The sequence below is a fragment of the Hemibagrus wyckioides genome, linkage group LG05, assembly GCF_019097595.1.
Source record: "Hemibagrus wyckioides isolate EC202008001 linkage group LG05, SWU_Hwy_1.0, whole genome shotgun sequence".
Classification (NCBI taxonomy): domain Eukaryota; kingdom Metazoa; phylum Chordata; class Actinopteri; order Siluriformes; family Bagridae; genus Hemibagrus; species Hemibagrus wyckioides.
In genome coordinates, this window is record NC_080714.1 from 3,721,602 (window position 1) to 3,736,236 (window position 14,635).

The 14,635-nt window shown below is 35.1% G+C and overlaps 1 protein-coding gene across 10 annotated transcripts in view; it reads left to right on the forward strand.

Annotated features, from left to right (window-relative positions):
- The window catches only part of kcnip3a (Kv channel interacting protein 3a, calsenilin), a 66,230-nt gene extending 54,483 nt beyond the window's left edge, over positions 1-11,747 (forward strand). For all 10 annotated transcript variants that reach the window (XM_058390727.1, XM_058390729.1, XM_058390730.1 and 7 more), the window contains 4 exons: positions 9,999-10,106; positions 10,500-10,604; positions 10,692-10,754; positions 11,550-11,747. In XM_058390727.1, the coding sequence (XP_058246710.1) occupies positions 9,999-10,106; positions 10,500-10,604; positions 10,692-10,754; positions 11,550-11,597 (324 nt within the window). In that variant the 3' untranslated portion in view covers positions 11,598-11,747. The remainder of the gene's footprint in view (positions 1-9,998; positions 10,107-10,499; positions 10,605-10,691; positions 10,755-11,549) is intronic.
- Positions 11,748-14,635: the final 2,888 nt, after the last annotated feature.

Below are 14,635 nucleotides of genomic sequence, written 5' to 3' on the forward strand. Positions count from 1 at the left end.
ATGTAGTGTAGTGTTGTATTACAGTATGTAGTGTAGTGTTGTATTACAGTATGTAGTGTTGTGTTGTATTACAGTATGTAGTGTTGTGTTGTATTACAGTATGTAGTGTTGTGTTGTATTACAGTATGTAATGTAGTGTTGTATTACAGTATGTAGTGTAGTGTACTGTTGTATTACAGTGTGTAGTGTAGTGTTGTGTTGTATTACAGTGTGTAGTGTAGTGTTGTATTACAGTATGTAGTGTTGTGTTGTATTACAGTGTGTAGTGTTGTGTTGTATTACAGTATGTAGTGTTGTGTTGTATTACAGTATGTAGTGTAGTGTAGTGTTGTATTACAGTGTGTAGTGTAGTGTAGTGTTGTATTACAGTATGTAGTGTTGTGTTGTATTACAGTGTGTAGTGTTGTGTTGTATTACAGTATGTAGTGTAGTGTTGTATTACAATGTGTTGTGTTGTGTTGTATTACAGTATGTAGTGTTGTGTTGTATTACAGTATGTAGTGTTGTGTTGTATTACAGTGTGTAGTGTAGTGTTGTGTTGTATTACAGTGTGTAGTATTGTGTTGTATTACAGTATGTAGTGTTGTGTTGTATTACAGTGTGTAGTGTTGTGTTGTATTACAGTATGTAGTGTAGTGTTGTATTACAGTATGTAATGTAGTGTTGTATTACAGTGTGTAGTGTAGTGTAGTGTTGTATTACAGTATGTAGTGTAGTGTACTGTTGTATTACAGTGTGTAGTGTAGTGTACTGTTGTATTACAGTGTGTAGTGTAGTGTACTGTTGTATTACAGTGTGTAGTGTAGTGTTGTGTTGTATTACAGTGTGTAGTATTGTGTTGTATTACAGTATGTAGTGTTGTGTTGTATTACAGTGTGTAGTGTTGTGTTGTATTACAGTATGTAATGTAGTGTTGTATTACAGTGTGTAGTGTAGTGTTGTATTACAGTGTGTAGTGTAGTGTAGTGTTGTATTACAGTATGTAGTGTAGTGTTGTATTACAGTGTGTAGTGTAGTGTTGTATTACAGTATGTAGTGTAGTGTTGTATTACAGTGTGTAGTGTAGTGTTGTATTACAGTGTGTAGTGTTGTGTTGTATTACAGTGTGTAGTGTTGTGTTGTATTACAGTGTGTAGTGTAGTGTTGTATTACAGTATGTAGTGTAGTGTAGTGTTGTATTACAGTGTGTAGTGTAGTGTTGTATTACAGTATGTAGTGTAGTGTTGTGTTGTATTACAGTGTGTAGTGTTGTGTTGTATTACAGTATGTAGTGTTGTGTTGTATTACAGTGTGTAGTGTTGTGTTGTATTACAGTATGTAGTGTAGTGTTGTATTACAGTATGTAGTGTTGTGTTGTATTACAGTATGTAGTGTAGTGTTGTATTACAGTATGTAGTGTAGTGTACTGTTGTATTACAGTGTGTAGTGTAGTGTTGTATTACAGTGTGTAGTGTAGTGTTGTATTACAGTATGTAGTGTTGTGTTGTATTACAGTGTGTAGTGTAGTGTTGTGTTGTATTACAGTATGTAGTGTAGTGTTGTATTACAGTGTGTAGTGTTGTGTTGTATTACAGTATGTAGTGTTGTGTTGTATTACAGTGTGTAGTGTAGTGTTGTATTACAGTATGTAGTGTTGTGTTGTATTACAGTATGTTGTGTAGTGTAGTGTTGTGTTGTATTACAGTATGTAGTGTTGTGTTGTATTACAGTATGTTGTGTAGTGTAGTGTTGTGTTGTGTTACAGTATGTAGTGTTGTGTTGTGTTGTATTACAGTATGTAGTGTAGTGTTGTGTTGTGTTGTGTTACAGTATGTAGTGTAGTGTTGTGTTGTGTTGTGTTGTGTTACAGTATGTAGTGTAGTGTTGTGTTGTATTACAGTATGTAGTGTAGTGTTGTGTTGTGTTGTGTTACAGTATGTAGTGTAGTGTTGTGTTGTATTACAGTATGTAGTGTAGTGTTGTGTTGTGTTGTATTACAGTATGTAGTGTAGTGTAGTGTTGTGTTGTGTTGTGTTACAGTATGTAGTGTAGTGTTGTGTTGTATTACAGTATGTAGTGTAGTGTTGTGTTGTATTACAGTATGTAGTGTAGTGTAGTGTTGTGTTGTATTACAGTATGTAGTGTTGTGTTGTATTACAGTATGTTGTGTAGTGTAGTGTTGTGTTGTATTACAGTATGTAGTGTTGTGTTGTATTACAGTATGTTGTGTAGTGTAGTGTTGTGTTACAGTATGTAGTGTTGTGTTGTATTACAGTATTAATGTATGTACTGTTGTGTTGTATTACAGTGTGTAGTGTTGTATTATATTACAGTGTGTAGTATTGTGTTGTATTACAGTATGTAATGTAGTGTTGTGTTGTATTACAGTGTGTAGTGTAGTGTTGTATTACAGTGTGTAGTGTTGTGTTGTATTACAGTGTGTAGTGTTGTGTTGTATTACAGTATGTAGTGTAGTGTTGTATTACAGTGTGTAGTGTTGTGTTGTATTACAGTGTGTAGTGTTGTATTACAGTGTGTAGTGTAGTGTTGTATTACAGTATGTAGTGTTGTGTTGTATTACAGTATGTAATGTAGTGTTGTATTACAGTGTGTAGTGTAGTGTTGTATTACAGTATGTAGTGTAGTGTACTGTTGTATTACAGTGTGTAGTGTAGTGTTGTGTTGTATTACAGTGTGTAGTGTAGTGTTGTGTTGTATTACAGTATGTAGTGTTGTGTTGTATTACAGTGTGTAGTGTAGTGTTGTATTACAGTATGTAGTGTAGTGTTGTATTACAGTGTGTAGTGTAGTGTTGTGTTGTATTACAGTGTGTAGTGTAGTGTTGTGTTGTATTACAGTATGTAGTGTTGTGTTGTATTACAGTGTGTAGTGTAGTGTTGTATTACAGTATGTAGTGTAGTGTTGTATTACAGTGTGTAGTGTAGTGTTGTATTACAGTATGTAGTGTAGTGTTGTATTACAGTGTGTAGTGTTGTGTTGTATTACAGTGTGTAGTGTAGTGTTGTATTACAGTGTGTAGTGTTGTGTTGTATTACAGTATGTAGTGTTGTGTTGTATTACAGTGTGTAGTGTAGTGTTGTATTACAGTATGTAGTGTAGTGTTGTATTACAGTGTGTAGTGTTGTGTTGTATTACAGTATGTAGTGTTGTGTTGTATTACAGTATGTAATGTAGTGTTGTATTACAGTATGTAGTGTAGTGTACTGTTGTATTACAGTGTGTAGTGTAGTGTACTGTTGTATTACAGTGTGTAGTGTAGTGTACTGTTGTATTACAGTGTGTAGTGTAGTGTTGTGTTGTATTACAGTGTGTAGTGTAGTGTTGTATTACAGTGTGTAGTGTAGTGTAGTGTTGTATTACAGTGTGTAGTGTTGTGTTGTATTACAGTATGTAATGTAGTGTTGTATTACAGTGTGTAGTGTAGTGTAGTGTTGTATTACAGTATGTAGTGTAGTGTACTGTTGTATTACAGTGTGTAGTGTAGTGTTGTATTACAGTGTGTAGTGTTGTGTTGTATTACAGTGTGTAGTGTAGTGTTGTATTACAGTGTGTAGTGTTGTGTTGTATTACAGTATGTAGTGTTGTGTTGTATTACAGTGTGTAGTGTAGTGTTGTATTACAGTATGTAGTGTAGTGTTGTATTACAGTATGTAATGTAGTGTTGTATTACAGTGTGTAGTGTAGTGTAGTGTTGTATTACAGTATGTAGTGTAGTGTACTGTTGTATTACAGTGTGTAGTGTAGTGTTGTGTTGTATTACAGTGTGTAGTGTAGTGTTGTATTACAGTGTGTAGTGTAGTGTAGTGTTGTATTACAGTGTGTAGTGTTGTGTTGTATTACAGTATGTAATGTAGTGTTGTATTACAGTGTGTAGTGTAGTGTACTGTTGTATTACAGTGTGTAGTGTAGTGTTGTGTTGTATTACAGTGTGTAGTGTAGTGTTGTATTACAGTGTGTAGTGTAGTGTAGTGTTGTATTACAGTGTGTAGTGTTGTGTTGTATTACAGTATGTAATGTAGTGTTGTATTACAGTGTGTAGTGTAGTGTAGTGTTGTATTACAGTATGTAGTGTAGTGTACTGTTGTATTACAGTGTGTAGTGTAGTGTACTGTTGTATTACAGTGTGTAGTGTAGTGTACTGTTGTATTACAGTGTGTAGTGTAGTGTTGTGTTGTATTACAGTGTGTAGTGTAGTGTTGTATTACAGTGTGTAGTGTAGTGTAGTGTTGTATTACAGTGTGTAGTGTTGTGTTGTATTACAGTATGTAATGTAGTGTTGTATTACAGTGTGTAGTGTAGTGTAGTGTTGTATTACAGTATGTAGTGTAGTGTTGTGTTGTATTACAGTGTGTAGTGTAGTGTTGTATTACAGTGTGTAGTGTAGTGTACTGTTGTATTACAGTGTGTAGTGTAGTGTTGTATTACAGTGTGTAGTGTAGTGTACTGTTGTATTACAGTGTGTAGTGTAGTGTTGTATTACAGTGTGTAGTGTAGTGTAGTGTTGTATTACAGTGTGTAGTGTAGTGTTGTATTACAGTGTGTAGTGTAGTGTACTGTTGTATTACAGTGTGTAGTGTAGTGTTGTGTTGTATTACAGTGTGTAGTGTAGTGTTGTATTACAGTGTGTAGTGTAGTGTACTGTTGTATTACAGTGTGTAGTGTAGTGTACTGTTGTATTACAGTGTGTAGTGTAGTGTTGTGTTGTATTACAGTGTGTAGTGTTGTGTTGTATTACAGTGTGTAGTGTAGTGTTGTATTACAGTGTGTAGTGTAGTGTAGTGTTGTATTACAGTGTGTAGTGTAGTGTTGTGTTGTATTACAGTGTGTAGTGTTGTGTTGTATTACAGTGTGTAGTGTTGTGTTGTATTACAGTGTGTAGTGTAGTGTTGTGTTGTATTACAGTATGTAGTGTTGTGTTGTATTACAGTATGTAGTGTAGTGTTGTATTACAGTATGTAGTGTAGTGTACTGTTGTATTACAGTGTGTAGTGTTGTGTTGTATTACAGTGTGTAGTGTAGTGTTGTATTACAGTGTGTAGTGTAGTGTTGTATTACAGTGTGTAGTGTAGTGTAGTGTTGTATTACAGTATGTAGTGTAGTGTTGTATTACAGTATGTAGTGTAGTGTTGTATTACAGTGTGTATTGTAGTGTTGTGTTGTATTACAGTGTGTAGTGTAGTGTTGTATTACAGTATGTAGTGTTGTGTTGTATTACAGTATGTAGTGTAGTGTTGTATTACAGTGTGTAGTGTAGTGTTGTGTTGTATTACAGTGTGTAGTGTTGTATTACAGTGTGTAGTGTAGTGTTGTATTACAGTATGTAGTGTAGTGTTGTATTACAGTGTGTAGTGTTGTGTTGTATTACAGTGTGTAGTGTTGTATTACAGTGTGTAGTGTAGTGTTGTATTACAGTATGTAGTGTTGTGTTGTATTACAGTGTGTAGTGTTGTATTACAGTATGTAGTGTAGTGTTGTATTACAGTATGTAGTGTTGTGTTGTATTACAGTGTGTAGTATTGTGTTGTATTACAGTATGTAGTGTAGTGTTGTATTACAGTATGTAGTGTTGTGTTGTATTACAGTATGTAGTGTAGTGTTGTATTACAGTATGTAGTGTAGTGTTGTATTACAGTGTGTAGTGTAGTGTTGTATTACAGTATGTAGTGTAGTGTTGTATTACAGTGTGTAGTGTAGTGTAGTGTAGTGTTGTATTACAGTGTGTAGTGTAGTGTTGTATTACAGTATGTAGTGTAGTGTTGTATTACAGTGTGTAGTGTAGTGTAGTGTTGTATTACAGTGTGTAGTGTAGTGTTGTATTACAGTGTGTAGTGTAGTGTTGTATTACAGTATGTAGTGTTGTGTTGTATTACAGTATGTAGTGTAGTGTTGTATTACAGTGTGTAGTGTAGTGTAGTGTTGTATTACAGTGTGTAGTGTAGTGTTGTATTACAGTGTGTAGTGTAGTGTAGTGTTGTATTACAGTGTGTAGTGTTGTGTTGTATTACAGTGTGTAGTGTAGTGTAGTGTTGTATTACAGTGTGTAGTGTAGTGTAGTGTTGTATTACAGTGTGTAGTGTTGTGTTGTATTACAGTGTGTAGTGTAGTGTAGTGTTGTATTACAGTGTGTAGTGTAGTGTAGTGTTGTATTACAGTGTGTAGTGTAGTGTTGTATTACAGTGTGTAGTGTAGTGTAGTGTTGTATTACAGTGTGTAGTGTTGTGTTGTATTACAGTATGTAATGTAGTGTTGTATTACAGTGTGTAGTGTAGTGTAGTGTTGTATTACAGTATGTAGTGTAGTGTTGTGTTGTATTACAGTGTGTAGTGTAGTGTTGTATTACAGTGTGTAGTGTAGTGTTGTGTTGTATTACAGTATGTAATGTAGTGTTGTATTACAGTGTGTAGTGTAGTGTAGTGTTGTATTACAGTATGTAGTGTAGTGTTGTGTTGTATTACAGTGTGTAGTGTAGTGTTGTATTACAGTGTGTAGTGTAGTGTTGTATTACAGTGTGTAGTGTAGTGTTGTATTACAGTATGTAATGTAGTGTAGTGTTGTATTACAGTATGTAGTGTAGTGTTGTATTACAGTATGTAGTGTAGTGTTGTGTTGTATTACAGTATGTAGTGTAGTGTAGTGTTGTATTACAGTGTGTAGTGTAGTGTTGTATTACAGTGTGTAGTGTAGTGTAGTGTTGTATTACAGTGTGTAGTGTTGTGTTGTATTACAGTATGTAATGTAGTGTTGTATTACAGTGTGTAGTGTAGTGTAGTGTTGTATTACAGTATGTAGTGTAGTGTTGTGTTGTATTACAGTGTGTAGTGTAGTGTTGTATTACAGTGTGTAGTGTAGTGTTGTATTACAGTGTGTAGTGTAGTGTTGTATTACAGTATGTAATGTAGTGTAGTGTTGTATTACAGTATGTAGTGTAGTGTTGTATTACAGTATGTAGTGTAGTGTTGTATTACAGTGTGTAGTGTTGTGTTGTATTACAGTATGTAATGTAGTGTTGTGTTGTATTACAGTATGTAGTGTTGTGTTGTATTACAGTGTGTAGTGTTGTGTTGTATTACAGTATGTAGTGTTGTGTTGTATTACAGTATGTAGTGTTGTGTTGTATTACAGTGTGTAGTGTTGTGTTGTATTACAGTATGTAGTGTTGTGTTGTATTACAGTATGTAGTGTTGTATTACAGTGTGTAGTGTTGTGTTGTATTACAGTATGTAGTGTAGTGTTGTATTACAGTATGTAGTGTTGTGTTGTATTACAGTATGTAGTGTTGTGTTGTATTACAGTGTGTAGTGTTGTGTTGTATTACAGTATGTAGTGTTGTGTTGTATTACAGTATGTAGTGTTGTGTTGTATTACAGTGTGTAGTGTTGTGTTGTATTACAGTGTGTAGTGTAGTGTAGTGTTGTATTACAGTATGTAGTGTTGTGTTGTATTACAGTATGTAGTGTAGTGTTGTATTACAGTGTGTAGTGTAGTGTTGTATTACAGTATGTAGTGTTGTGTTGTATTACAGTGTGTAGTGTAGTGTAGTGTTGTATTACAGTATGTAGTGTTGTGTTGTATTACAGTATGTAGTGTAGTGTTGTATTACAGTGTGTAGTGTAGTGTTGTATTACAGTATGTAGTGTTGTGTTGTATTACAGTATGTAGTGTTGTGTTGTATTACAGTGTGTAGTGTAGTGTTGTATTACAGTGTGTAGTGTAGTGTTGTGTTGTATTACAGTGTGTAATGTAGTGTTGTGTTGTATTACAGTGTGTAGTGTTGTATTACAGTATGTAGTGTTGTGTTGTATTACAGTATGTAGTGTTGTGTTGTATTACAGTGTGTAGTGTAGTGTTGTATTACAGTGTGTAGTGTAGTGTTGTGTTGTATTACAGTGTGTAATGTAGTGTTGTGTTGTATTACAGTGTGTAGTGTTGTATTACAGTATGTAGTGTTGTGTTGTATTACAGTATGTAGTGTTGTGTTGTATTACAGTGTGTAGTGTAGTGTTGTATTACAGTATGTAGTGTAGTGTTGTATTACAGTGTGTAGTGTTGTGTTGTATTACAGTGTGTAGTGTAGTGTTGTATTACAGTGTGTAGTGTAGTGTTGTATTACAGTATGTAATGTAGTGTTGTGTTGTATTACAGTGTGTAGTGTAGTGTTGTATTACAGTATGTAGTGTAGTGTTGTGTTGTATTACAGTGTGTAGTGTTGTGTTGTATTACAGTGTGTAGTGTAGTGTTGTATTACAGTATGTAATGTAGTGTTGTGTTGTATTACAGTATGTAGTGTTGTGTTGTATTACAGTGTGTAGTGTTGTGTTGTATTACAGTATGTAGTGTTGTGTTGTATTACAGTATGTAGTGTTGTGTTGTATTACAGTGTGTAGTGTTGTGTTGTATTACAGTATGTAGTGTTGTGTTGTATTACAGTATGTAGTGTTGTATTACAGTGTGTAGTGTTGTGTTGTATTACAGTATGTAGTGTAGTGTTGTATTACAGTATGTAGTGTTGTGTTGTATTACAGTATGTAGTGTTGTGTTGTATTACAGTGTGTAGTGTTGTGTTGTATTACAGTATGTAGTGTTGTGTTGTATTACAGTATGTAGTGTTGTGTTGTATTACAGTGTGTAGTGTTGTGTTGTATTACAGTGTGTAGTGTAGTGTAGTGTTGTATTACAGTATGTAGTGTTGTGTTGTATTACAGTATGTAGTGTAGTGTTGTATTACAGTGTGTAGTGTAGTGTTGTATTACAGTATGTAGTGTTGTGTTGTATTACAGTGTGTAGTGTAGTGTAGTGTTGTATTACAGTATGTAGTGTTGTGTTGTATTACAGTATGTAGTGTAGTGTTGTATTACAGTGTGTAGTGTAGTGTTGTATTACAGTATGTAGTGTTGTGTTGTATTACAGTATGTAGTGTTGTGTTGTATTACAGTGTGTAGTGTAGTGTTGTATTACAGTGTGTAGTGTAGTGTTGTGTTGTATTACAGTGTGTAATGTAGTGTTGTGTTGTATTACAGTGTGTAGTGTTGTATTACAGTATGTAGTGTTGTGTTGTATTACAGTATGTAGTGTTGTGTTGTATTACAGTGTGTAGTGTAGTGTTGTATTACAGTGTGTAGTGTAGTGTTGTGTTGTATTACAGTGTGTAATGTAGTGTTGTGTTGTATTACAGTGTGTAGTGTTGTATTACAGTATGTAGTGTTGTGTTGTATTACAGTATGTAGTGTTGTGTTGTATTACAGTGTGTAGTGTAGTGTTGTATTACAGTATGTAGTGTAGTGTTGTATTACAGTGTGTAGTGTTGTGTTGTATTACAGTGTGTAGTGTAGTGTTGTATTACAGTGTGTAGTGTAGTGTTGTATTACAGTATGTAATGTAGTGTTGTGTTGTATTACAGTGTGTAGTGTAGTGTTGTATTACAGTATGTAGTGTAGTGTTGTGTTGTATTACAGTGTGTAGTGTTGTGTTGTATTACAGTGTGTAGTGTAGTGTTGTATTACAGTGTGTAGTGTTGTGTTGTATTACAGTGTGTAGTGTTGTGTTGTATTACAGTGTGTAGTGTTGTGTTGTATTACAGTGTGTAGTGTAGTGTTGTATTACAGTATGTAATGTAGTGTTGTGTTGTATTACAGTATGTAGTGTTGTGTTGTATTACAGTGTGTAGTGTTGTGTTGTATTACAGTGTGTAGTGTTGTGTTGTATTACAGTGTGTAGTGTTGTGTTGTATTACAGTGTGTAGTGTAGTGTTGTATTACAGTATGTAATGTAGTGTTGTGTTGTATTACAGTATGTAGTGTTGTGTTGTATTACAGTGTGTAGTGTTGTGTTGTATTACAGTATGTAGTGTAGTGTTGTATTACAGTGTGTTGTGTTGTGTTGTATTACAGTGTGTATTGTATCCTATCATATTGTGTGTTATTGTGTTTTATTGTGATATATTGTACCCTTACTGTATGTGACTGACTCTGATTGTGTATATGTTTGGGATTGTGTTGTAGGATTTTGTGATCGGTCTGTCCGTGCTCCTGAGGGGCTCCGTCACCGAGAAGCTCAACTGGGCCTTCAACCTGTATGACATCAACAAAGATGGCTACATCACCAAAGAGGTCATTTTTCTCTTCTCTTATTGTTTATTCTTGTTTTGTTTATTTCCTGTTTAGTAAAGAAGACAAACTTAATTTTTTCTCCATTTTACATTTTACACTCTACTGGACCACGTTATTTTTGAGTAAGATCATCCGTACGGTCACTTCGTCAGTGCTTTGTCCACTCCTGCAAAAGGAATCAATTCTGAACGATTCTTTAAATGATAGCTTTTAATTTTACTTTCAAAACTGTAAAGTCAAAAATCTTTTTATTTATCTTCTATTTCCTGTTAGCGTATTCTACTTTACAGCATCATCTGCTGTAGAGAATACAGCTGTTTATGTGTATGTGTGTGTTTGTGTGTGTGTGTGTGTGTGTGTTTGTGTGTGTGTGTGTATGTTTGTGTGTTGCAGGAAATGCTGCTGATCATGAAGTCTATCTACGACATGATGGGCAGATACACTTACCCCAGCGTACGGGATGAAGCACCATCTGAACATGTGGAGAAGTTCTTTCAGGTAAACACGCTCACACACACACACACACACACACATTATTACCCAGTAAAACACCGCAGTGCTTCTCTGATCCACTGATTTCTGCAGAAAATGGACAGAAATCAAGACGGCGTGGTGACCATCGAGGAGTTCATTGAGACGTGTCAGAAGGTATTGACTCTCGTTTCGTTCAAACTGATCAAATCGTGACAGAAGAATAATCGTATCATTATGGAACGATATTCTGATTTTAGATTCAATTTTGATTAAACTATGGCTTTTAGTTCTTTTCTTTTTTTTATTACATTTTTTGCAGACATACAAAATGTGTTACCTCAGTTACAGGAAACACGATGTCTGATGAGAGGAGAAACAAGAAACAAACCAGTTTATACACCCACAACCCTTCTAATAGGCCACAAAAAATGAAATACAATACAATAAAATAAAACAAAATAAATAAATAAAATAAAAAAAAGATAATAATAAAATAAATAAATAAATGAATGAATATAAATGAAATAATAGATATATAGATAGATAGTGATTGTGAATTTCCCTTTGGGATGAATAAAGTATCTATCTATCTATCTATCTATCTATCTATCTAGATAGATAGATAGATAGATAGATAGATAGATAGATAGATAGATAGATAGATAGAAAAATTAGAAAGAAAGAAAGACAAAGATCTTGTAAAGTGGCTCTCCAGCAGGACTCAAGAAAACTGGTTTTTATTCTTTCTTTGCAAACATAATAATAATAATAATAATAATGATAATAGCAACAAGTTTCCTTGTCCTTCATTATTTTGCTGTAACACCTGTTTTATTTCTTGCCTATGTGTTTATTTTTACTTGTTTTATTTAAACAAAGTGCCTATGAGCTTAGGATAAACTATCATGAAGTAAAAAGTGAAAAACTTTTCATCTTTATCCTTTCATCCTTGTCGTGTCTTCGTTGCAGGACGAAAACATCATGAGCTCCATGCAACTCTTCGAGAATGTGATATAAAGATATATAAAGCAGACCAACAACAACAACAACAAACTCCTGGGGGGAAAAAAAAGAAAAACACTCCTTCATTATTTAAATCTTCTCACACCGAGCCAGGAGCACAGCATCCGGCACCCCAACTGGCACCGATAAAGACAAGACACGGGGGGGGGGCAGAGGAAAGGGGTGGGTGGGTGTTAAGGTCGGGGTGGGGGAGGGGACTTCCTGGACTGAAGGAGATCGGATCTTCGACTCGCTCCCTGCTCCAGTCTTGAACAGATCGAGATCGAGAGGATTATCCTGGATTCAGCACGCTTTCTTCCAGCCACCACCACCAGGGGGCGCCAAAGACTTATAGAAGCACAAGGGAGGGTCAGAGGGAGGGATGGGATGGGGGAAAAAACGACACAAAGACAAAAAAAAACAAATCAACCTTAAGCATGCTCATCCAAAACGATGTGTGATTTTTGTTTCCTTTCGTGGTTTGCCTGCACTGAGAATGACAAAGTTGTACATTTCTTTTATTCCTTTTTCGTTGGCGGGCCAGTAGATTTCTCCTGACACACACACACACACACTACAGGACTGGTATGTATAGCGTGACGTAGCGTAACTTCTCATTTCTGCTCGAATCTTTATTGCACTGATCATCAACCAGGCATCTAAGGTGACATATCAAGCCACGGTTTTGGCTTTTCCTTTCTTTAAAAAAATTAAAATTAAATAAAGTGTGTAAGATTTTTGAAGACGTTTTGTTTAGTGCTGTTTAGATTAAATTCAGGGGGGGTGGGGGGGGTTGTGGTATCGTGAGCAGGATGAATTTATTCTAATTGGAACCCATGCACATGCAGCGATGTAAATGTGTTGATATTATTTATTCTGTTTCATTTGATAAAGAATATTATGTTGTTACGATGAATAAAGATGCACTTCTCTTAATCCGACTTCACGTCCGCTGTTGCGGTGATTACTGAGAATGATATCATTATCGTCTTGATAACCTCTTAAGGATTTTCTTTCTTTTTTGACTGTTTGCCTCTACAAAGGTTCAGCATCCTAGAAACACATGTGAGTGAGTGAGTGTCTGATCTCATCTGTGACTTCCGCTTGGTTGGAATGAAGATTGGACATAAAACTGGACACCCCAGGGTTATGGTACTAGCAAGTAACAACCAATTAAAGTTCAGATCTTTCAAATAAATGTCTTAAAATTATTTTTGTAAGTGGATAAAAAAGGATGTGGAATGTTTTACTGACTCTTTTAGGTCCAATCAGCTTAAGAAAATTTGTGGTATGATATGAGAATGAGGAACCTCCAGTGTCAGGACACATGCACAGTAGAGATAACGATTCATTTGCTGATCCGTTCACTCTCCATCACTGCTTCGTTTAGTTTCATTCCCTAATTCATTCCCTGATCCATCACTGATTTACTGATTCATTCCCTGATCCATCATTGATTAATTTACTGAGCTATTCTGTAAATCATGCACTGATTCATTCTCTGATCCATCACTGATTCACTCCCTCATTCATCACTGGTTCATTCCCTGATCCATCACTGATTCATTTACTGATCCATTCCCTCATCCACCACTGATTCACTCACTGATTCATTCCCTTATTCATCACTGATTCATTCCCTGATCCATCACTGAATCATTTACTCCACCAACCACTGAACCAAATTTGTTCACTGAATTACTGACTCATTCATTCACTGCTCTATTCACTGATTCATGACTGATTTCTTAGGTACCTTAAGAACAAAAAGCTTTGTTTACTGATTTATCCACTGATTCCTTCATTTATTTGTTCACTGAATTGTTCACTCTATCTATTTACTGAATGTTACCTGACTAATTCACTGATTCATTCAGTACCTAAGAAAATGTATTACTGATCTGGTTAACAATTCATTTACTGACCCATTCTCAGATCAGTTCATTTATCCATTCACTGACTGACTCACTGATCCATTCACCACTTCATTCAATAATTTTTTTTACTGATTCATTCCTTGATTCACATATTGATTCACTTATGAATTGATTCACATATCCATCTCTGATTCATTGATTCATTCAGTAGCTAAAAATGTTTGATTGCTGATTCAGTCAATGATTCAATTTTTTAATTCGTTCTCTGATTCGATTCACTGATTCATTCACTTCACTGATTCACTGAATCACTTCCACTCCACTCAAACCAATGGCTTGTATGATTTCAGACCAAAGAGTGTTGTAAACAAAGCTAATAATGGCTTCTATCTTCTTATTTCGACAGAATTCAGCAAACCACTCAGATATTAGACACAATAAACAATTCAGTGTCTCACAATCCCACATTTACACCCCATATACAGTGCATAGTGTGTAGTGTGTAGTTCAGTACGTGCTTATTACACCACACAGACATTACAGCACTGCATCTGAGGTATTTTTGTGCTGCGTAATTATAAAGCAGTGTGTGTGTATGTGTGTGTGTGTGTGGAGAGTGTTTGAGTGCTTGGTATTGATAACCACAGTTTCGCTGATGCACCAGTTCAGTTCAGTGATGTTGTGCTGATTCTGTGTGTTTACAAAAGGCCAAGTCTTTAAACTCCACCCTGTTTACATTTTCCCTTTCACTCAGCAATTCTCTCATCCATCCTTCATCCACTGTCCAGGTACAGAAGGAAGAAAGGTAGGAAGGAAGGAAGGAAGGAAGGAAGGAAGGAAGGAAGAAAGAAAGAAAGAAAGAAAGAAAGAAAGAAAGAAAGAAAGAAAGAAAGAACGACAGAAAGAAAGAGCATAGAGAAAGAAAGAAAGAAAGAAAGAAAGAAAGAAAGAAAGAAAGAAAGAAAGAAAGAAAGAAAGAAAGAAAGAAAGAAAGAACGACAGAAAGAAAGAAAGAGCATAGAGAACAAAAGAAAGAAAGAACGACAGAAAGAAAGAAAGAGCATAGAGAACAAAAGAAAGAAAGAAGGAAAGAAAGAAAGAAAGAAAAAAGAGCACAAAGAACGAAAGAAAGAAAGAGCATAGAGAACAAAAGAAAGAAAGAAAGAAGACTCGTTA